Source organism: Gymnogyps californianus, chromosome 24 (assembly GCF_018139145.2).
Source record: "Gymnogyps californianus isolate 813 chromosome 24, ASM1813914v2, whole genome shotgun sequence".
In the NCBI taxonomy this organism is placed as follows: domain Eukaryota; kingdom Metazoa; phylum Chordata; class Aves; order Accipitriformes; family Cathartidae; genus Gymnogyps; species Gymnogyps californianus.
In genome coordinates, this window is record NC_059494.1 from 3,378,156 (window position 1) to 3,400,940 (window position 22,785).

The 22,785-nt window shown below is 53.4% G+C and overlaps 1 protein-coding gene across 2 annotated transcripts in view; it reads right to left on the minus strand.

Annotated features, from left to right (window-relative positions):
* FBN3 (fibrillin 3) overlaps positions 1-22,785 on the minus strand; it is a 118,076-nt gene that overhangs the window by 13,811 nt on the left and 81,480 nt on the right. For both annotated transcript variants that reach the window (XM_050910372.1, XM_050910373.1), the window contains exons 18-45: positions 21,298-21,423; positions 20,801-20,926; positions 19,826-19,945; positions 18,888-19,025; positions 18,757-18,807; positions 17,329-17,454; positions 16,528-16,755; positions 16,255-16,380; positions 15,755-15,883; positions 11,079-11,204; positions 10,618-10,743; positions 10,121-10,243; positions 9,685-9,810; positions 9,417-9,542; positions 8,841-8,963; positions 7,950-8,072; positions 7,448-7,573; positions 6,875-6,997; positions 6,320-6,442; positions 5,531-5,692; positions 4,935-5,003; positions 4,505-4,630; positions 4,059-4,184; positions 3,347-3,496; positions 2,650-2,721; positions 1,431-1,556; positions 829-954; positions 183-308 (exon numbers count right to left, since the gene is read on the minus strand). In XM_050910372.1, the coding sequence (XP_050766329.1) occupies positions 183-308; positions 829-954; positions 1,431-1,556; positions 2,650-2,721; positions 3,347-3,496; positions 4,059-4,184; positions 4,505-4,630; positions 4,935-5,003; positions 5,531-5,692; positions 6,320-6,442; positions 6,875-6,997; positions 7,448-7,573; positions 7,950-8,072; positions 8,841-8,963; positions 9,417-9,542; positions 9,685-9,810; positions 10,121-10,243; positions 10,618-10,743; positions 11,079-11,204; positions 15,755-15,883; positions 16,255-16,380; positions 16,528-16,755; positions 17,329-17,454; positions 18,757-18,807; positions 18,888-19,025; positions 19,826-19,945; positions 20,801-20,926; positions 21,298-21,423 (3,498 nt within the window). The remainder of the gene's footprint in view (positions 1-182; positions 309-828; positions 955-1,430; positions 1,557-2,649; positions 2,722-3,346; positions 3,497-4,058; positions 4,185-4,504; positions 4,631-4,934; positions 5,004-5,530; positions 5,693-6,319; positions 6,443-6,874; positions 6,998-7,447; positions 7,574-7,949; positions 8,073-8,840; positions 8,964-9,416; positions 9,543-9,684; positions 9,811-10,120; positions 10,244-10,617; positions 10,744-11,078; positions 11,205-15,754; positions 15,884-16,254; positions 16,381-16,527; positions 16,756-17,328; positions 17,455-18,756; positions 18,808-18,887; positions 19,026-19,825; positions 19,946-20,800; positions 20,927-21,297; positions 21,424-22,785) is intronic.

Below are 22,785 nucleotides of genomic sequence, written 5' to 3' on the forward strand. Positions count from 1 at the left end.
TCTTGGGTGTGCAGACAGGGTCCAGGCAGCAGCACAACACCCCTGTGGCTTGCAGGGGCAGCCTGGGATCAAGAGGACACGGTGGCCCTTGGCTGTCCTTGGCACTGCCCAGCGGGTGCTGGAGAGAGCTCACGTCCATCCTGATATCTGATTCACGGCAGGGCTGTGACAGTCACACTGACCCATGCACATGGTCTGCTCCCCCGTGGCCTTGAAGCCGTTGTGGCAGATGCAGACGTAGCTGCCCTCCGTGTCAACGCAGTCCCCGTGGCTGCAGACATTGGGGATCTCCTGGCATTCGTTGCGACCTAAAACAAAGCAAAGTGGGCACTAGTGAGCAGAAGGGATGGACCAAATGGGAAGAGCCGAGGCACCGGCCTTCTGCAGACCCCTGCCTGCTGGTGGGAAGCTGTGTCTGTGAGCAGCAGCACAGCAGAACAGGGTCTTGGTTTTCTGAGAGGTGGCTTCACAGAGAACAAGATTTATGTGCTGTAATCTCTAAAAAAATAAATTTCATTGGAGAAAATGGCCTGAGCTGCCAGACTAAAGCTGCACTTCACAGTGACCTTTTCTCATCCCTCAGGAGCCCACAATCCCTGGGAAGTGTTCCAAAAGTACAGGTATGCCATAATCACAGCACAGCCAAGTCATAGTCCCCAGGCTTGACAAAAGACCAGGACCCCATGCATGAGACCGCCATGTCCTTCATCCTGTCCTTCCTTGGGTCCACACATGGCGGACAGCAAAACCATCTGAAGAGCCTAGGCAGGGGTGTCAGCGCCTCGCACGCGTGTCTCTGGAATAGGTAGCAAAGAGCTCCCATCTTACCCACGCAGGCTCCGCTAGGCGACAGCTTGTATCCGGTTGAGCATTCGCACCTGTAACTGCCCGGGATGTTGATGCAGTCGGCGTTGCGCTGGCAGAGGTTCTCCCCGCTGCTGCACTCATCGATGTCTGTGGGAGGAGAGCAATGCAAACCTTGGCTGTGCGGAGCGCCAAGCGCTCACCAGGCACCATCATCCTGGTAGGGCTGGAGTGGCTCAGCGGAGGCAATGGAATTTTAACCCTTGGTTTGCTCCAATCAGGGTCAATTTTCAACCTTTTTCTATTGCTTTGCAATAAAATAATGGGAATTTTAGTTGCAACTCAAAACTTTGAAACACTCACATTTGCAAACTTTTTCTAAAAAAAACCCAAAAACCAGAAGAAGGGAAAACCAGACAGGAATAGGAATGAAAATCAGCAATTTTTGTCCAACCATTGATGCGGAAAATGAAGATTTCAAGAAGGCTGAGAACATGTAGACTCTGTCCATGTCTGCTGACAGCCCTCACCCTGGTGCCCCACGAGGTGGGGAGATGCTAGTGCCACGCTGAGAACCCCCACCCTCCTGGGTGCCCTTGGCGGCATTGCCCCGGCTGCCCCGTTACCTTCGCAGATGAGCAGGATGTTGTTGTAGCTGAATCCAATGGGACACTCGCACCTGAAGCTGCCAATTTGGTTGATGCAGACACCGTTCGTGCAGATAGCAGGGATCTCACTGCACTCATCAATATCTGCACACAGACAACATCTCTCAGCATCCCGGGGAGGCAGCAGGGAGGAAAGCTTCCCCCATAGCTGGGAGACTGCTGCCCTTGTTCATTCTAAAAAGAAGACTAGCAGGAAAAGGCCACCAGACCAACAGTGGAGCAGCTCTTGGGGGACTGATACTGGATCCTGCAGATCACACCAGGCTAGGGCCGCTCTGCAGAGGTCTGGGTACACAGCCACACAAGACTCCAAGTCATAGGAGCCACGGGATTGCTGGCAGAGCCTGCACAGCACATGTTGGGAGGGATTCTACCCAGGACATCCACCTTGTTTTCTCCCAAGTGTGTCTCTGCAGTAACATGGACGCTTGCTCAGGCTCTGGGACCGGGCTGCAAATGGGAAGTCCAGGGCGTCACTGAAATACTGAGATGGCTCCAGGGTCCCTGACTCTGTCGCTGTGCCCAGCACAATCCACCACCAGCCCTGCCAGCCCTGCACTGGTACCCTCTGTTACACTTTCTTCCTGGGAGCAGAAGATTAACTCATCTCCCTCCTCTTCAGTCCCCTTGTTGGCACTGCCAAGGCCAGGTGAAGCAATGATTAACTCATCTGTTTGTCTCACAAACTAACACCGAGTCCATCTTTCAAGACTGCGAAACATCGGTAGACAGCCCACAAATCCCAGGACTTTCAACAGCTCCTCTGGCTTTCCATCTACCAAAACACAAACCCGAAACCTCGGCTCTCAGCGGTGCCCTGCTGCTGTAGGGCCGGTGCTGCTGGCAGCGTGAGTGCCAGGGCTATCACGGGTCTGGATCTACCTGGCCACTGGCCACTGTCTGTGGTCACTGGCCACGTGTCTCTCCAGCTGGGACAGAAACCAAGGCACAATTGCAAATGCGGGGAGGTCCGAGCAGCCCAGCCACTCAGGACATAGGCTTGAAGGCTTGGCCAGCGGCTTGCAGTCATGTCTGCCACCGCTTTTCCTTGTCTCTCCTCTGCTCAGGGCTTAATTTACTAAGGGAAGGGAAGGGAACAAGCTTACAAGCACCGTGGGAAGAAAGCAGAGGGGCAGAGAGCAGACCTGGCTCTGCAGGGCATGGGGGCTCTACTCACCGATGGGCTTTCCTGTGTGGATGTCGATGATAAACCCAGGGGCCTGGTTCCCACACAGGATCTGGTACTCGGCTGGAAGGGGAACACCAAGGTCATGGCCATGGCCGGTGGGCAGAGTGGGGTGCAGCGAGGGACAAGAGGGACAAGGGCCAACTATGGCTGGAGTGAGTGAAGAGGGGGTCTGACAGGCGGGAGGGGATCTGCACAGTGCTCGGCCAGGAGTTGCAGGGGCCGGCACATGGGGAACCCCAAGAACACGTATGGCACCAGGCAAAGGGCTTACACGTGCATGCACTGCAGGGCACGTATACACACACAACAAGAGGCATGCAGACACATGGCATCTGTGTGCCTCGCAGGCAGGTACAGACTCACTCCTCCACGCAGTGCATGGCCAGCACTCCCCACTGCAACGCAGCCACCCACACCCAGCCTGCCCACGCAGCCCAGACCCACTGCCTCCCCACGCAGCCCACACATCATCTCCTCTCCGCAGATACTGTCCCGGTCCCCTGTGTCCTTCTAGTGCAATGCATGTCCCCACAGCGCTCACCCACAGGTGCCGCCTGCCAGACACGATGCTCTCCCTTCTCTCCCTCTGTTTTGTTAGTGTCTGTGCCTCAAAGTGCACGGGATCGCCGGAAAAGCGAGGGGGCATCCACGGTATCAAGATGCCCTTCCAGAAAGGTTGACTTACGGCTGGCTGGTGTGGGGCAGGGCTCGCATGGCTTGTTCCAGGCCTTGCCAATGTTGTAGGAGCAGCAGCACATCTTCTTGGTCATGTTGAAGGAGAGCTCATTCTCACACGTGTCGTTGTAGTTGCGATAGCACACGCTCTTCCTCATGTCTGCAAAGGCAGCCCAGACAGCGTCTCGTGCCAGCCCCAGCAATGGGCGCTGCCAGCCCCAGCAGTGGGTCCTACCAGCCCCAGCAGTGGGTCCTACCAGCCCCAGCAATGGGTGCTGCCAGCCCCAGGGCACTCATTGCTGGGGATATGCCACCCTGTCCTGTCCTAGCGCTCAGGGACTGCAGGTGACACACAAGGGAGCTCAGCAAAGCGCCTGCAGTGATGGGCTAAAGCCCTGGAGAGCGTTAGGTCCTGCCCCGTAGCAGGCAGTGGCGATGCTCTGCTGGGTCTCTCACCACCCCATGCCAGCTGCTCTCCCTATAACTGCTGGCAGGGCGAGCGTCAGCCCCTCCGGCACAGGCAATGTGCACGGCGTAGGGGCAGGGATGCGGTGAGGCACTGGCGAACTCAGGCATCCCGAGTCCCAGCCCCTGCTCCCAGCGCTTCTGCTCTGTCCACTCAGCCACGTTGCCTACACCGTGCTGCCCACAGCACAACCCAGGGGTTGCGCACAGGCAGGGCGCTGCCAGACCCCTTCCCGCAGATTTGGACCAGGCCGTACCCATGCAGTTATTTCCTCCGTTGACTTGCATGTACTCAGGGGGGCACACGCAGGTGTAGTTGCCGAGGGTGTTGTAGCAGGTCCCAGGGCCGCAGATCCCAATGTGAGCAGAGCACTCATCAATATCTGCCGAATAAAGGAGACTGGAGGTCAAAGCACTGGGCACAGGTAGAGAAGGGCCTGACGTGGGGTTGGGGGTAGGCTTGGCACAAGGTATGGATGGGCCTGGCACAGGGACCAGGCTGGCCTGGCACTGGGAAAGGGGACAGGGTTTGTGATGAGGATGCGAAGTCTGGAAGAGAAAGGGGAAGGGATTCTGCCAACCACTCCTCGGGCAGCCCAGATACACGCACGACTCCGTTGCACACACATGCACACATGCATGCACACACGCGTGCCATACACGCCAGGCACACAGACAAGCACAGGCACCACGGTGCAGCTACCTTCACAGATGCGTGTGTCCTCATTGAGGTAGTAGCCAAGGGGGCACTCACACTGGAAGCTGCCAAAAGTGTTCACGCAGTTGCCGCCCTGGCAGAGGCCCGGCAGCTCCTGGCACTCGTCGATATCTGAGGAGGGAGAGCAGCCGGGCGGTGTTCACTGCCTGCTAGACCAGCCCGGGCAGTGCCTTCACCCCGGGATCTCTGGTGGGTTCACCCCACCACCTCCAGCCCCTGCTGGTGCCCGAGCGGCTCGGCCAGGCGGCCGGAGCACGTCCGAGGAGAGCACACACTCGCTGTTTGTCATTCGGTGGTCAGGGGCTCGGCGGGCACCCAGCCAGCCCAGTGCCACGGCAGACAGTGCCCGTGCAGGGCTGGGCTCCTCCAGCACCCAAGCTCCTGGTGAGGGGGCATGGGGGTCGGGTCGGCTTACCTTCCAGGATGACAGTGATGGGGTTGGGCCGGAATCCTTCTCCTCCAGGGCACAAGGTCTTGTACTCGGCTGCGGAAAAAGTCAGTCAGGGGGATCCTGAGCTGAGCGGGCTCCCATGAAACAGGAGGGATAGGGAGAACCAGGAGAAACCCAGGAGAAACAGGCCATGAGGATGGTGACAGTGGTCCAGATGGAGCAGCCTGACTCCCATCGCATGCCAAGCCAACTTAACCGCTCTGTCTCTGCCTGCCCACCCTTGAATGGGGTTATTCCACATCCACTGCCCTTCCCCAGCCCACTGGACTAGGAATGAAGGATCCCAACCTGGATCCCCCAGGCACAACCAGCCTGGTCTCCCCCACCCCACTTCACCTCTCCCCTGCCCTCATCCACCTGTCTAGCCCTGCACTGACACAACAGGGTTGCCTTCTTCTCCCTCAGCTTCCCTTGCTCCATCGTGATGATAGCATATCCTGGACCCAGGACCCCCAGCCTGAGTTGAGAAGCCATAGGGAAGCGGCCCCGTCTTTCTTCTCTGCCCTACGCTGCCCATCCAGCCCATGCCCGCGTTCACCCCAGACATTTTCCCAACTCACTTGTGTTGGCTGGAGGACAAAGCTCGCAGGGGTTGCCCCACGCACGACCCAGCGAGCAGCAGCAGGATGCCCGAGTGACCCCAACTCCAATTTCTGCGCTGCAGGAGATCCCACCATCTCCTCGATCCTGGGTGTCCAGGAAGCAGTTCCCAACACGGGTATCTGCACAAAGACAGTAGTGGGTGAGCAAAGCCTCTCCAGTAAAGACTTGTGTGCACAGGAGGAATGAATGGCACTATTGCCTCAAGAAGTAGGCAGAGGGATAAGGCCCCAGTCCTGTCCCAGATGTCCACACTGTCAGCTACCTGTGTTGTAGTAAACCACATCCAGACTGTCCTTGCAGCTCATGACTTTGGGAACCCTTCAAGAATAAAGTGTGCTCAGCTTGTCCGGTAAAAGCCACACTATATCACACAGAGGTCATAGCATGGTGGCCTCTCTTCTGTACGGCTAGGGAGCATGACCCAAATAATGCTATCAGTAACCCAGGGCCTTTCAAGAAATAGACACTTAAGAATAGCTCCAGAGCTCCCAGAAATAACATTGCTTCAACCAGGAAAGCACCCACACTGGTGACACAAGGTGGGCCAGGCTTAAGAGGAGGTAGGTACTCTTCAGCTGCTGCAGGATTAAGTAAGTCCATCATCGACAGCCAGGTATCTGGCAGGGCAGATAGTGGTCAGCCATCCCAGTCTCTGGTAGTGGCCAGTTCCAGCTATGTGGGACCAACAAGAAGGACCACCAAGGTCTTGGATGGAAGATGTGCTCTCCACACAGGTCCCCACTCACCCACACAGCCCACACCAGTGGGGTTCAGCTCGAAGTCCTGTGGACAGTTGCACAGGTAGCTGCCAGGGGTGTTGACACACAGGCCGTTGATACAGTTCACAGGGTCTGCACATTCATTGATGTCTGAAAGGATGGAAAGATGAAGACTGAAAAAAAAAGATGAAGACTGCCACAGAAACCACAGCCCCAGCCCTAAGCTCTGTGCTGTGTGTTCAGGGTGTACCCCCACGACTGTGGTGGTTCTAATGCTCTTCATGTGATGGTAGGCAAAGCCCTTCTAGAAACAGACCTTGCCTTGTCCTACCGCACACCACCCTGCCCAGACTCAGAAGAAAGGAGCAGAGCCACACCGAGTTTTCCCTCCTATCCACTGAATGCCCACCTTCCAGCAGCATCGAGGCCTTGCCAAGAGCAAAGACACGTCACCACATCACACAGGGACACTTAATTGGCTTTAGGGTGCTACTGCCACTCCCTGTCATGGCTGGGGCAAGCTCACACCAGCAGGTCACAGAGCAGTGATCGTCATCCAACAGCCCTGTGAAAGTCCTGTACCTGTGCAGTTGCCTCCACTCCTGTCCAATTCATAGCCATCATCACAGGCGCAGCGGAACATCCCGGGCAGGTTCTGGCAGGTCCCAAAGACACAAATATTCTGGAAGGTGCATTCATCAATGTCTGCAAAACAAGGAGAGCTGGGTACTCAGGATCTGGCAGAGTGAGGGCCAGGACAGGCCTCTCCTGCTCCCATCTCAAAGTAGAGCCACAGCCCAGCTGCAGTTAACTCATCTCAGGATGGTTCTAGTGCCATGGGATACCTTCTCCTGGGTGAGCAGGACCAGGCATGCTGTGTGTATGCCCTCTCCCCTCACCCCTGTTTTGCTGATTGTCCACATCTTGCATGGATCCTTGGCTTAGCCCAGCCTCTCTGCAGGCTGGGGACCCACTCCTGTAAGTGGAAGAGCTGGCTTCTCAGGAGCCTTGCACCACCAGGTGATGGTGGGTCTTGCTTAGGTGGGTCTTGCTTAGTAATGGATCAGGTAGTGACAGTGCAGTGGAGAGACCAAGGCCAGAAAGGAGGTGGACACTGGATCTCCTGGAGCAGCAGTCAAAACTCTGGGCACTTACCCTGGCAGGCCTTGCTGTCCTCTGTGGGATTGAAGCCCATCTCGCACTCACAGCGGTAACCCCCAGGTGCATTGAGACACTGTCCATTCTCACACAGGTTCACATTGTCCGCACACTCGTCCACATCTAGAGAGAGTCAAGCACGAGACTGACACGGCGTCCACCCGAAGATGGGAGCTTCCCTCAGCTTGCCCAGGAAATTCCCACAAGCTTGTTCCCACCCCTCTGCTGGGAGGCTCTGAGGAGGGGGCTGCAATACTTCTCATTGCCTTGATCCTCCCCAAACACCTGCTGAGAAGAAGGTGGATCTCTGCTGAAGGTATCTGAGCAGGCTGTGGTGCAGGGCAGGCTGCAGTGGCTTTTGGGGGACATCTGGTTTGGGGAACCCCAGACAGAGGCAGCCAGGTCCTGAGCCAGGCTGGTGGTTAAGAGGGGATGACTCCATGTCCCAGCAGGATGCCCAAGCCACGTTCCTGCTGCCAACTGAGTCTACGGGCCTCACCTGAGCAGGAGAAGCCATCCCCGTTGAAGCCTTCTCGGCAGGCACAGCGGTAGGAGCCTGGTGTGTTGACGCAGTTGGCATTCAGGTTGCACTTGTGCTCTTCAGTTGCACACTCGTCCAGATCTGGGCAGGGAGAACACCTTTGTCAGTGTTTTGCCTCTGGCCTTTCCTCTAAGCCTGGGCAGCTAGTGTAGGGTCCAGGGGGGCACGCAAATGGCCCAGGAGACTGCAGCCTCCAGGTACCTGGAGCAGTCATGAGGCTCCAACACATCTCTGTGAGCCTCTATGGCCATGACACACTCCCCTGGCAGCGCTGACACAGACAATATGGCAGTGAGACACTTTCACACACACCCCCCCACATTCCCTGCACCTCCCCAGTTCAGACACATGTATCCATACACATACCCTTACATCCCTTCATACACACCACACACGTGCCAGTAAGTCCCTGCACGCATATACACACACCATATACACACCAACACATCCCTACACGCCTCCCACACCCGTGTATCCTTGCACGCATACTACACCATGCCCCAACACATCACCACACAGCCACATCGCTAATCTGACAATGACATTCATCCACACACATCTCAATACCATGCCCACACACTACACATCCCACAAATACGTGCCCTCGCTCCCACACTCATGGCTCATATCCTTCACAGACATGGTTGCAGAGCCTGTCAGTGCAACACCCGTACGCCCACGCCTACAGTCGCCCTCTGTCACAAACCCACATTTCTCCACACTTCCATAAATCCTCGTGCAGCACTCCTGAGGCTCAAGAGCATTTTAAGTGCAGGTGCCAGCTCAGCCCAGCCTTCATAGGTACCCACAGAGGACACACAAACTTCCTCTCCTGGGATGAGAACTCACCGTTGCACTTCAGCCCATCTCCAAGCCAGCCTGTGCGACACTTGCATTTGAAGCTCCCGGGCACGTTGATGCAGGAGGCGTGCATGTCACAGTTGTGAGCCCCGATCTCACATTCATCAATGTCTGCAGGAAGGAAGGACATCAGAGCTGACGCAGCTCAGCTCCCCCAGGAGAGGAGGGGGCAGCCAGGTACAATCCTGCTAACAGGTCTGGGTACCAATGGCTCCTGGGAGTCCGAACCCCAGGGGATGGGAACGAGGTGCTTTGGGGAACGGGCTGCCTGGAGTTGTACCCTTGAGCTGAAGAGCTGATCTGTGCTCACCCCTGGAAGATGAAGACAAAAGGAGGGGCAGGCCCCTGGCTTGGCTATAAACTAGGAAAGTATCAATTCCTGCCCACAGCCTGCCTTCCTGGCAATCTCTGCCTGCCCAGGAGGGGCTCCCAGCACACAACCACATCCCTAGGTGTCCACAGCATCCCCCAGTACAGGGATGGTGTTCTCTCCATGGCAGCTGCAGGAGGTGTTTGTGAGGGCTCCCAGCAGCACCCCTAGCTCCAGGGCCGGTGAGTTCCCACCTGTGCAGCCTGTGGTTCCCTTCTTGACAAAGTAGCCCAGCTGGCAGTGACAGATGAAGGAGCCCTTCGTGTTTTCACACTCGCCGTGCAGGCAGATGTTAGGGTTGAGATCACATTCATTCACATCTGCAGGAGAAAAAGGACTTGCTTGGAACACCACAAGAACCATGACGTGACTCTGGGGCAACCCTCTGTATCCCTTCCTCTGTCCAACAGCAGCCTTGTGAGGCAGCGTTGGCACATGCCCAGGGCACAGCCTTGTCCTCACCAATACAGGTCTTCATGTCCAGGGATGCCATGAAACCATCGAAGCAGAGGCAGCGGTACTCCCCAGGGATGTTAGTGCACTGCCCACCGTCACAGATGTCTGGGTTATCCTCACATTCATCAATATCTAGAGAGAGGAGACCATTGCCAAAGTAAAGACGTTAGAGCCAGTGAAAGGGTATTGTGGGAGTGGGAGGGGGCAGGAGGGAGTCACAGGAGGGGCTTTGCTCCAAATCATGTAGTTACAGGACTCTGGAGCCTGTAATGAGGGGCTGGACATCGCAGTGCAAAGCAAAAACATCTGTCCAGGGAAATCACCTCTCTGGAAGTGACTTAAAAATGAGGTCCCCTCACCCTGAAGCCAGCACTATGGCTGACTGGCAACGGACGCAGATGTCCCTGGGGCAGCACCTACGAGAGCCAAGCTGACCGCTCACCTGCACATGATCTCTTGTCTGGCATCAGTGCGTAGCCTTCACTGCAGCTGCATTCATAGCTGCCCTCCGAGTTGGAGCAGTGTGTGTCGCAGCCGCCGTTGGTTATGGTGCACTCATCGATGTCTAGGGGAGAAAGGCGAGGTCAGGCAGCCGCTTGGGTCGCGGGCTGGGATACGTGCCTTGCAGCAGAGCTGCTCAGACACAGTGCCAGTACACAGAGACAGGGTGGGAGAGGTGCTGAAGAGGAAAGAAAGCTCCCCCAGCCAGAAGAAAGCACCTCTTGCCTTCTCTGCCAACCACTTGCAGCTCACAGTAGTTTCACAGCTGGTGACAGCCCCCTACCAGTAGTGCCAATCCGGCTGTAGCTCAACCAGGAGGTTCCCCCTTTGCCTTACCCTCAGACACCCCACCAAGCATTATAAGAGGTATGAGGCCAGGAGGGTTCTGGATGCCTACTGGGGTCTTGACACGGCTATTTGGCGAAGGGGAGCACTCACCAACACAGCCTTGCCTGTCCAGCGTGGCCTGGAAGCCCGAATCACACGCGCACTGGTAGGTACCAATGACGTTGACGCAGCGTCCGTTGCGACACAGGTTGTCGCTAAGGGAGCATTCGTTGATATCTGCGGTGGGAAGAACAGTCTGAGCCGCCAGCCATGCTGATACCACGTTAGGCATCATTTGGTACCCACCCCTGGATACCCCCCACCTACTGCTGTCTCCAAACAGAATGTGTCATTGCCCCATCGGTCAGTCTTCAGCGAACAGCAGGTAGAACAACAGACATCATAAATGCGATGAAACCCTGGGCATCACCTCAGTCCCTCCTGGATGAGTGTGTTCTGCCCACACATGGGATTGGAAGGAGAGATTCATGTGCCCAGCATGAGATCCAAGTCTCCCTGTATCATTACCCTTGAACAGGCTCTGATCATAACATAGCTTTTCATCATCTCACCTATACAAGTGTTCCCTTCAGAAGTCAGCTCGTGTCCAGGGGGGCAGATGCATTCAAAGCTGCCATCTGTGTTCATGCAGATCCCACCTCGGCACAGCAGTGGGTCCCGCTCACACTCATTGATATCTGCAGAGAATGACATGAAATACGGTGGATTGTCCTCTTCGGCTGGGTTTTCCAGATAACGGGGTGGTGCTGGTGCCATGCACCACAGTCCCATCACCAGGATATATCCCAAAAGAAAGGGACTTCACAAAGTTAACAGGGCAGCGAATCCCAGGGCTTGGGTGAGTCCAGTGGACTTATGGTTGAAGTATGCATTTTGGGAAATGGCAACTCTTGCCTTGACCTCAGTAGAACATAAAGTGTAACATCAGGAGGAAAGGAGTTATTAGCTTCATGCAAATTAGCCAGCAAGGACTAGAAGGATAGTTCCTAGCTCGCATCCCACCTATCTTAGTACATTTTCACAAGTCCCATCAGCAGAGGGAGAGTTCCTCGGAAAACGTGTGGTTTGTTTGATGGAAGACTAACAGACAGGCTTTCTTGGTAATAGCCTTCAGAGTAGTTCCAGTATCACACACAGGGCTAGGAAATAGTCTGTACATTTCTGAAAAAATCATGTATGGACAAAGGGATTGAATTTACTAGGAACTGGAGAAATTCCTGAAATAGATTAAACTGCTGTGAGAGAGATGTGATCCAGCTAAAGATGAAACCAGGCTGCTGGCATTAAAAATGAAGGGCGGGGGGGGGAAGTGATAGAAAAGTTTATAAAAGCCAGACTAAAAAACCCAAACAAGGGAAACTACTGGAATGGTGCACTGGTGATGGCTGGAAACAAAAACCAACAGAAGGAGGAGATGAAGCACTGCAAGTATCAAAACTGGGAAGCCTTGTTATCGATTCATTATCTATGGCCCCTGGAGAAAGGTCTTTGTGATCTACTACGATATTGTAGAGGTAACAGTCTTTGTGATACTTGTGGTGTTTCACAGTGCAAGTTATGCTCTTTGGAAGGGCAAGTGCTGGATGAATCTGATCCGCTAACTTTGGAAACAGGAATCTGAGAATGAGGTTCTCTGTTTTGGTCCCAGAATAGATTCAAAAGATTTTGCATTCTTGCATGCCCCTAGAATTGACTCAAGATGTCCTGCACTGACACTATGAGAGCAAAAAAAGGGAATCCTCCCTGGAACTGCTCAGAGGATTCATCTGTCCACAGCTGTACTCTGAGAAATGTGCATTCAGAATACAAAGCCACTGGGTGTAACATAAATGAACTGAGGGAGCTAAAAAAATGCCCCCAAGAACCCCTTAGTGACAGCAGACAAAGGGAGTGATGTCAGATATATTTAAAGAACCCATTTTCTTCTCATATCTTTATTTTACTGATTCCAACCTTGTAATTAAGAATGGAATCTTTCACCTTACTTGAATAAAACACTGTGTTGAGATTTTCAGCTTATCTACAGCTAAAGTGGACTGGAATACATCTGACAACGGGGGTGACGGGCCCCTATCAAACAGTGCCACAGGACCCATGCCTCCGGTTCTCCATGGTGGGAGACTGTTCCTAATGAATTGTAGGATGCAGGTTCAGTGCTGATGTTGTCTACTGCCAGGGGCTGGCAAGAATTCCCCCCTCATGAGGCTGAAGCCAAGTTCTTTTGCCAAACACAGGCAGGAAGAAGTTAATCCTTGACCACGGGAAATGCCATGGTGTCACAGCACCCTTTGGGGTGAAATGACTCAATCTCCTGTCAGCTAGAAAAAAGGATAAGGTGGAATTGTGCAGATAATAGTGACCATTAAAAAAAAAGAACAATGAAACACAAGATCCTGATATAAAGATATCAGAAATATCATTACTGCAAGAAGTTAGCAGGCCATCAGTGGGGACTGTGACATTCTCAGTATCTCAGAAATGGAGGAGGAGAAGGAGGAAGATGCTCAGTGTGAGCTGTGGTAACCCATGCTACAAATTGTATGGAAAAGGCAGAAAACCATGCCAGTGGCAGGGCGGTGATATATTTTAAAGAACCCAGAGAATCAAATATGAAAAATAAATAAATGGTATTGAATCATACCACAGATTGAAGTGGTTTGAAAGTCCAAGCCAAAGCAAAAAGAGTCGAATATTAAGACTAGGTCAGTCAGACAAGTTAGTCTGGCTAGACAGATGAGAAGAGGAACATGGTATGCCAGGAATTAGAGGACAGCAAGAGTCTGGCTGACTTGTTGGAGACGAACTGAGGTACTGAGGTCATTGATGGGATTTTTTAAGCTACAAACAAGAATTATTAAATTGAAAACAGATGAGAATCTGACAGAATAAAAACAAGCATTGGCCAGATGGGAGGAGCTGTAAAGAATTATCTGAGGATAAAGGATGATTAAATGGGCAGGTGAAGGGGAGCCCTTACAATTATAACTGGAAATGGAGTCGGGTAGAAGAAAGCAGATGGTCTACCAGAACTACTCATGAAGGACTTGATCTGTGCAAATGTTTGGGGAACTGGACAGGGGCCTGATGATTAATGGTTGAGGCTGGTATGAAAGTGCTGCAGATCCCAAGGAAAGGTGCAGAAACAGCAACAGTTGATTAGATATCACATATAAGTGAGACCAAGTTGAGAGTCATTTTAGAAAAGATTCAGTGGAAAGCAGCCCAAGAAAAATTGGATGAATCAGCAAGATTCAGAGCTAGAAGAGACACAAGCTATCAAATGGTGAACCTCTTGCTCAGCAAGGTATATCTCCATGTTCTCCTGCCAGCGGAGGCATTTGATTTAATGGCACACGGCTGTAGGACGTGCAATGACAGCAGGAGACCAAGCAGTGCTATAAAGACCAAAGCTTAATATGTCTCCTAATATAGGAGTGGAAAGAATAGGTCTACTAATCTCAGCAGTGATCTAATGATGGTATAACTGACAGCTACTTGCAAGGAACATATATTACCTAGAAAAGGAACCAAGCTACATGTAACTGGATTAAAATGACTGCTGTGGTATGCGAGACATCATTTAGGGCAGGGAGATGAACCAGGTTAAGAAGATAACTCTGGTGGCATGGATAGGGTACCACACAAAAAGTTCTACAAGTTGAGAAACATTCTGCAATGGTGTTTGAAAATACATGGTTTAATGTAAGGGTTGAACATACGATATTAATAATGTCTGGAGATGGGTGTACGTTTAGAATGTGGATATGTAAATAATCAGTGGCAGAATAAATAATAGATGGGTAACACAAGGCTGAAAAGAAGCAGAAGGAGATGAGACGTCACACAAAGGAAACAGCCAAGTGTGTATGAGAATTGGAGCTCACAGCCATTGAGTTCAAGCTGCCGGCCTGGCAGAGCTCCACTGTGTACTAGCCAATCCCCAGTATAAAGGTTGCCGTCTCCCTACGTAGCAGGAATGAAAATACCAGGCATGGATCCTGTCCCAGCTCAGTGGCAATGCCAGGCTCAAGCTCCAGCTGCTGGTGGCTGAAACAAGAGGAAAGGTTAGTGGCCAAGGTTTGGTGCAAGGGAAGGTCCAAGTGAAGGAGGAGAACAAAATGAAGAATGAACATTGTAGAAGTACACGAACAAGTACAAGATGAAAAAGGAAATATGAGGCCTTAGTCTTATGAAAAAAAGGAAGGCAACATTGCACTGGGATTGCAGGGAAATGCCCTTTGGGTATAGCGAGCAGGAAAGAACTTGAGAAAAGCTGGTTGGTGGCCCCATGGGCTCCCAGCATGGGCTCCCACAGCTGAGGTAACGGTGGCCAGGAGGTGGCAGGGCAGGACCAAGGATGTCCCATGAGTGTCATGGCAGGAAGAGCCCAGGATGCTCCCCTGGGCCTGGCACTATACCCAGAGTCCTCCCTGATGCTGGTCTGGGCTGCCAGTCTCCTTCCTCAGCTCATGGGGCACCACCAGCCCAGGTGCTGGGCACAGGCTCTGGCCTCTGCTCCAGGAGGTCCTCATAAATAGAGGTCTCTGAGGGAAGGCTCCCAGTTTTCCCCCAAGTCTGGCAACCTTTTCACAGTCTGTCCTTGCTCTGCATGGCACAGAGCCCTGGGGCACTGCTAGCAGAGACAGCATGGGGCCTGTCACTGATGTACTATTGGCCCACGTAAGGCACAGCATCCACGCCGGAGGCAGAGGCTACAGTTCTGTCTCTTTGCCCTGCTTCTCTGGAGGGGTCTGGGGCTCAAGCCAAGCCTTGCTGGGGACATGGCCTCTCCCTTTATGTCCTCCAGCTTAGAGAGCCTGTGCTGTGTCTCATGAACCCCTGACTTCACTTCGCATATGCTTTGCTGTTCTCCCAGGGTTATATCTACATCTCGGCTACGCACACAGCATTCCTCTCTCTACATGTGCTGCCCTTCAGCCCAGCTCTGCCTTTGCAATCAAAGCAAGGCAGAAGACTCACTACCCTGGGGAGAGCAGAGGCTGCCAGGGCTCTCTGCAGCACAGGGACTCCCACAACTCCCCCAGAGGGCAATGAAGAGATTTGACTTGATACCAGGGAGCAGAAAGCCAGGCAGACAGGTAGCTGGAGAGCCAGATGCCCAGAGAGCAGCTTGGCATGAAGCCCTTTGTCAGATCTGGCACCAGCTACTTTCTTCCCTGTTGCGAAAGAGTAAGGGCGCTGCCCTGCCCCGGAGACAAGTCCTTACCCATGCAGTTCTTCATCATCATGAAGCCACTCTCGTAGCCTTCGAAGCACTCACACTCGAAGCTGCCTGGCGTGTTGACACAGGTGCCATGGCCACACAGGTCTGGTGAGATGCGGCACTCATCGATGTCTGTGGGGATGAAGAACCAGCTAGTGGAGGCAGGACAGACTACAAGCACCACTACAGCTGGCACTGGACTGCCTGTACTGCACATCAAATTCAATGAACAAGAACTGACACGTCTGACCCAGCAGACCAAGGAAGTCCTCTTCCCGAAGGGAGAGACAGAACTTAAGCTTTCTCTCTGGTGCAGGACTGATCCTTCATCCCATGAGCAGGAGGAGCCTTCTACTCATGGTCCTGCCCTTGGCTTCTCAGCATGTCCCTAAGACAACTGCCGTGACTCCTCTGGGTACCACCATCATGCTAAGCATCCCACAAAGCAGGCAAGGCAGCAAGATGGGCAAGAGTGGTCCGGAGTGGGGCTACTCTTCCCTTACCTGTGCAGTTCCTTTCTTCAGCATCCAAAGCAAAGCCATTGCCACAGATACACCTGAAGCTGCCAATGGTGTTTCGACAGGTCCCGTGAGTGCACAGGCCAGAGAAGACCTTACATTCATTCACATCTGTGGGTGAAGGCAGAACAGCAGTGATTCAGGGAGGGGATGTCTGCAATGAACCTAGGGTCCCAGGGCAGGCGGCAGGTTCCTTGGGCTGTAGCCGAGATGGGCTGAGCACAGCCCACCATCAGCAGCTCCCCTCTTTCTTCTCACCTTTGTAGAAGGGCCTTCCTGAAAGCACGTCTCCTCGGTTGGCAAAGCCAGGTCCCCTTGGGCAGATGGCCTTGTACTCGCTGGAGCCGATCTTGGGACATTCTTCACAATCGATGCCCCAGGCTGAGCCCACAGAACAGCAGCACATGTCGATCCGGTACTTTCCTGGCAAAGGCTCCGTGCACTCGTCTTCATCCCACTTCATGTAGCACTGTTCCACACGCACGTCTGGTGAGAGAGCAGAGCTGAGCCCTTGCCTGCAGCACCTAACCTCTGGTAAAACCAGAGATATCGAAGGTTCCTGGAACAGGTTTGGCTGGGGCATCCTCCAAACAATGCCCAGGTATGGGCCATTTGGATGAGGCCACCGTGTTTGGCATGCTATGAGAGATGTAATAGTATGGACATGGCCAACCTGTGACTGTTGGCAACAGGGCCAGAGAATGGACGTGTAGTTAGTAGTGCAGATAGCCCCAGTGAAGGGCAAAGGTTTGTCACTGTGTGCCCAGAAAGCAGCCAGGAGTTGTTTTAGGGCTGCTGGGCCATGTCATTAACCGGTTAGGTTCTCTCTTTGGCTGAAGTCCACCCAAGGAGAAGGACTGCATTACTGGCTGGACCTGGGGACATGAAGTTATGGCAGCCTTGCCTTCGTTAGGCTGCTGGGTTTGGCAGCCCTTACCAGGTATGACGTGCCATCACTCAATTCCCAAGACTGCTGCATGTGGTGGGTAGGGGGTGGTTGGACCTCTGTAGAGAGAGCTGAACAGAGGCCAGGGTCTGGATGAGATGAGGTGTCCTTACCCACACATGTCCTAGCAGTGCCGTCAAGGGTCAGTCCTTCTGGACACTCGCACCGAAAGGAGCCAGCCGTGTTCACACAGCGTCCGTTTGGGCAGACGCTGGGGAAGACCTCGCACTCATTCACATCTGTTGGCACAAAAGCAAGAGACAGGCATGAGAGCGGCACATGGCCAAGCCCAGTACGGCCTTGAGGGGCTCCTGGAGGAGGCAGAAGGAGCCCAGAGCTGCCCACCAGACTAAAACTGGCAACTTCTCGCAATGAAAAACACGTGCTCCATGCACAGCCGCAGCCATGCCCAGACACTTTTGCCAGGAGGCTGCATTACAAAGCCTTGTCAGAGACAGACAGACAGACAGACAGGGTGGTCCTGTTGCACACGTCCATAGTTGGCACAGCACTGACAGAGTGGCACCAGGACTCACAAACATGAGTACTGCTGATGGAGCAGCTAAACCTGGAAACCCATTTCCAGGCACATGAATGACAAGAAAAGCATCAGCAGTAGTCGGCGTGGATTGACCAAGGGGAAGTCATGATTGACGAGCTTGATAAATTCTACGATCAAATGACTGGCCTGGTAGGCGAGGGAAGAGCGAGGGATATTGTCTACCTAGCCTTCAGTAAGGCTTTTGGCACTGTCTCCCATAAGATCTTCACAGACAAGCTGTTGATGTAGGGGCTGGTTGAGCAGACAGTGAGGTAGATTGAAAACTGGCTGAACGGCTGGGCCCAGAGAGTGGTGTTCAATGGCACAAAGTCTAGTTGGAGGCCAGCAACTAGCGGCGTACCCCAGGGGTCAATACTGGGTCTGATCCTGTTTAACATCTTCATTAGTTCTCTGGATGATAGGGTAAAGTGTATCCTCAGCAAATTTGCCGATGATACAAAACTGGGAGGAGTGGCTGATACACCAGAAGGTCATGCTGCCATCCAGAGGGACCTTGGCAGGGTGGAGAAATGGGCTGCCAGAAACCTCATGCAGTTCAACAAGGAGAAGTGCAAAAAGCCCTGCATCTGGTGAAGATCAGCCCCATGCATCAATATACGCTGGGGGTCACCCAGCTGGAAAGCAGCCTGGCAGAAAAAGACCTGGGGTCCTGGTAGCCACCAAGTTGAACATGAGGCAGCAATGTGCCCTTGCTGCAAAGGCGGCTAATGGTATCCTGGGCTGCATTAGGAGGAGGGTTGCCAGCAGGTTGAGGGAGGTGATCCTTCCCCTCTACTCAGCACTGGTGAGGCCACAACTGGAGTAATGTGTCCAGTTCTGGGCTCCTCAGTACGAGAGAGAGATGGACATACTGGAGAGAGTCCAACAACGGGCTAGAAAGCGTAGATCCCCCACCAGACTCAAAGATGCAGGATAGCAACAAGCAAACAATGACCATGTTCCCAATAAAAACCGTCTTCTGTGTCCTGCAGCACTTTACCTTCACACGTGACCCCCTTCATCCTAGCATATCCCCGTGGACAGGCAGTATCTGCAAGAAAACAGAGGAACGTCAGCAAAGAAATGGGCTGCCTCCTGCCTCCCTGTTCTCTGTGCCGAGCAGAGCCTTACCGATCTCACAGCGCTCACAGGGGCTGCCCCACGCTGCCCCCAGCGTCGCACAGCACTCCGATTTCAGCGTGGCCCCGTTGATGTTCACCTCGCAACGCCCATCCTGGATGTTCAGCCAGCATGTCCCTTTCATGCTGTCTGTAGGAGCAAAGACAAGGCATGAGTGAAGAGCTGCTCCTTGACGGAGGTCCCAGCTTCATGGAAACTAGGCTGCCACGAGAAGCAGCTAGGTGAAACTGTCCCTGAGCTGCAATGTGACTATTGCTCTCCGGCGTCACTTTATCTTTTAGGCTGTGGGGCCAAGCGCTTTGCAACACGACACAACTGTGCTGGTCCCCAGAGTCCTGTCCCACTGCTGTGCTGTGGAGCAGCATTTCCGTGCTCTCTGATACAACTGCTATTGCGTCCGTTCTGTGTCCTGCCCTTTCCCTACTCCCAGCCTGCTCCTCTTCTGGGCAGAAATAGCCCTTTCTCTCCAGCTGCCCCTGCGATGCTTTGCAAGGCCCTGACCATCTAGGAGTGGGAAGTGGTACCTTCTTATCATCTTGATGAGAAGGGATCTACTTCACCTTGATGTGCCTTAATGTCAGCACACTACAAACCCACCTGGTGAGTGAGAACCCACCATCCTGATGCCCCGCAGGATCCCCTGGGACCCCACGTCTGTGCTTTGTCTTGCTGCAGCACAGTCGGGGATTTCTGTGTCTGACACACACTGCTCAGAGCACTGCCTGAGGTTGCAGCTTTTCAGGCTCCCTGGATGCGTAAGAGAGACGTTAATTGTTACCAACAACCAAGGAAACACTAGGCGAGAGAGAGAGGCCTCAAAGGATCCCCATCCCTAAGGCAGGAGTATGGGACTTGCTTCAGATGAACACCAAGGGGTGATGATGGGCACCGCTGATATCAGAGCTGCCTGTAGAAGGCCACATCCTTACCCACGCAGATGGTGCCACTGGGGTCCAGCTTGCTGCCTGGGGAGCACTCGCAAGCAAAGGAGCCGGCATTGTTCCTGCAGACACCGTTCACACAAGGGTTAGAGGTGCACTCATTGATATCTGTGGGAAGAAAGGGACTGTCACTGTAGCGAGTGCCATGGGACCCAGTCTTCTGGGCCAGAGACTGGGCGAGATGAGAAGCAAAGAACATGCAGAAAGGAGTTTTTCAACTGTTCAGAGGATCACCAGTCCAGGCCATGGGAGTCCTGCCTGTACAACTCAAGTATGCACCATCTTGAAGGGGATGGGCACGGAGAGCAGACACCAGGAAATTAGTGAGCTTCTTCAGGATTAAGGGAATGGAGGGATTGAGGCTGGTTGGCGCAACTACTGGGGAATGATGGATTTGCTCGCTCAGGGCTGCTCCTGGCTAAGATGGGAGCAGCCACAGTGCTGAATATGGCCTTCATGTACCTGTCTGAACCAGATGTGAGGCTACAGAGCATTTGCCATTTTTCACCTTCTTTACAGAAAATTAGGTTTTTTCTCTAAACAGACGTTTATGTGCAAAGTGCCAGTTCTCAAACGCTTGAGGACTTTGTGGTCAGAAAACAATTTCCCCCTCTCCAAACTGTAAGCTTTCCATCAAATCCCCCAAACTTGCAATTTTGGTCAGGTTTTAGCTAAAATTTTGGGGGCCTAGAGGAAATTGTTCTGGTTTTCAGTCACTGAAAAGCCCACATGTTCTGGGTTTGGATGTCCACTATTTTGAATGAAGTGTGAAATTTCCCCCTAGGAAAAAAAAAACAAACCCACAAACCCAAAGCCTGGACCTGCTCCAGTTCAAACCACTGCGGTCAAAAGGAAACCAAAGACACGTTAGAGCTTGAGCTCCCTTTCAGGCAGGACCTCAAGCCACAGTTCAGTCTTTACATCTTGTGAAGATGTTCTCCGTTGCCTTCAGAGTCACATTACCTTCACAGGTATCTGTCTCCGTCCTGAAGACAAAGCCCTTGGGGCAGGTGCAGGTGTAGCTGCCGGGTGTGTTGCGGCACAGTCCGTTGTCACACAGCAAACGATTGACAGTGCATTCATCAACGTCTGTGGGCAGAGAGATGGGGTTTCTGAGCTACAACACCAGCGTCCACTCTTCTACTCTGCCAGCCCTACAGAGCTCTGGCAGCCTGAGAGGCACAGAAATACAGTACCGTCCTCAAAGCAACACAATGTGGAAAGTATGTTAAATCACGTATGTGTAATTTCTTGCATAGTACCTCCTGCTCTTCCATGTGGACAAGGTAGCCCTGAATGGGGACAGTGCTCGAGGGCATCAGCTGCTGTATCATCTCAGGCTCGTGGAGGTGTGCAGCTGGCTCCCAGCCTCATACGCCCAGTGCATGCCACCCTCTCTCCACCAGCACTGAGCTCCTGGTTCCCTATGCCACACTGAGCCTGGGCTGCCCTGAACTCACCCACGCAGTTCTTGCCCGTGGGGTCTGACTCGTAGCCCAGGTTGCAGATACAGCGGTAGCTCCCACGCAGGTTCTCACACATGCCATTAGGGCAGATGTCTGGGTTGAGGGCACATTCATTGATGTCTGCACAGAGAAAGAAGTCAAATTGGATGGACCACGTCAAACACAAATACAGAAAACTTCCACTCCCTAATTCTTCATTGCTCCTTGGTGTCAATAGCCAGCTGGGGCACCCCTCTGCAGAAATCCCTCCTTCCTGTCCTACCTACCCTCCTGGTTTGACCCAGTAGGTCCTGGAGAGCCTTGTTCCTCTCCTCCTGGTGCTGTGGAGCTGGGCATCTTTGTCCTGGGGATACACAGCTGATCTAGCATAGGGCTCTGAGCTCAGGAGAGAACTGGATAAGGAGTTGAGATAAGCCCAGACTCAGCTCCATATTAAGGGCTCTCAGGTCCTTCTGTTACGTTCCTGAGTCTCCTTACAGTATCTCTATCCCAGGTACTCAGGTCAGACCATTTAATTATCCCTCCTATTGGAAAAGGTGGAAGGAAGAAGCTGTTTGTAAGGTGCTGTGAGCAGGACACTGGGGCCAACTGGGGTAAGGGCAGAGCGTGATGGACAACCTGCCTGTGCATACACAGCCTCACCACTGGTGACCATTGCTGGGGGCAGAACAGGGCAAGGGGTACTCAGACGTATTGGAGAGCACGCTGTGGGCAGCTGGGCTGGCAGAGGGTCACATCCGTGGCTAGATGGTCATAGCAAAGCCCTTCCGATGGCAAAGTGCCTGTATCTCCTAGGCCAGCCATGGTCCCCAAGCTGAGAGCTTGCAAAGACTCCTTGACCACACAGCTGCCAGGCTGGAAGAAGTCCTGATCAGGCCAAAGTAAATTTCCTTTCCCTATTGCTGACATAAAGAACTGTCTGAAAGCAGCTTGGGCAGCCTGGAAAGAGAGAAGTGAGGACCTATGGCCTCTGCCTGGTTCCTGGCCCGGAGAACGTGTGGCGGTGGTGGGGCAGGGCTAGAGAGGAGTGTTATGTTTGGGTGAGGGCAGGGCCTGGGACAGGGGCCAAGTCCTGCAGGGTGTCAAAACCTCAGCTTCAAAGACTTGCAGAGTGCTTTGGACAAATCTGCCTCAAACCGAAAGATTTTTGGGCAGTTCTGCAGCAAGGTGCGGTGGGTACCACAGCCCCTGCTGCTCATGCGCATGGTGGTTGGGCTCAGGTCTGCAGGGTGTCTGGCAGGGAGAGCCATGAGCATCTCTGCCATCACCCACCTCCTGCCTCCCTCCCCTGTCAACAGCACTAAGTGCCCAGTGCCCGTGGACAGTAACCCAGAAGAAGGGTGGCAGCCAGGTGGGCAGCATCTCTTCCTCTGCATCGGCATCATCTCACTGCCTTTTTGGGGTAAACCTCTGGTGCCCAAGCAAAGAGATTTTACCCTGGCAAGAACCAGCCTCCCCACAGAACAGGGCAGGGTTGTGTTC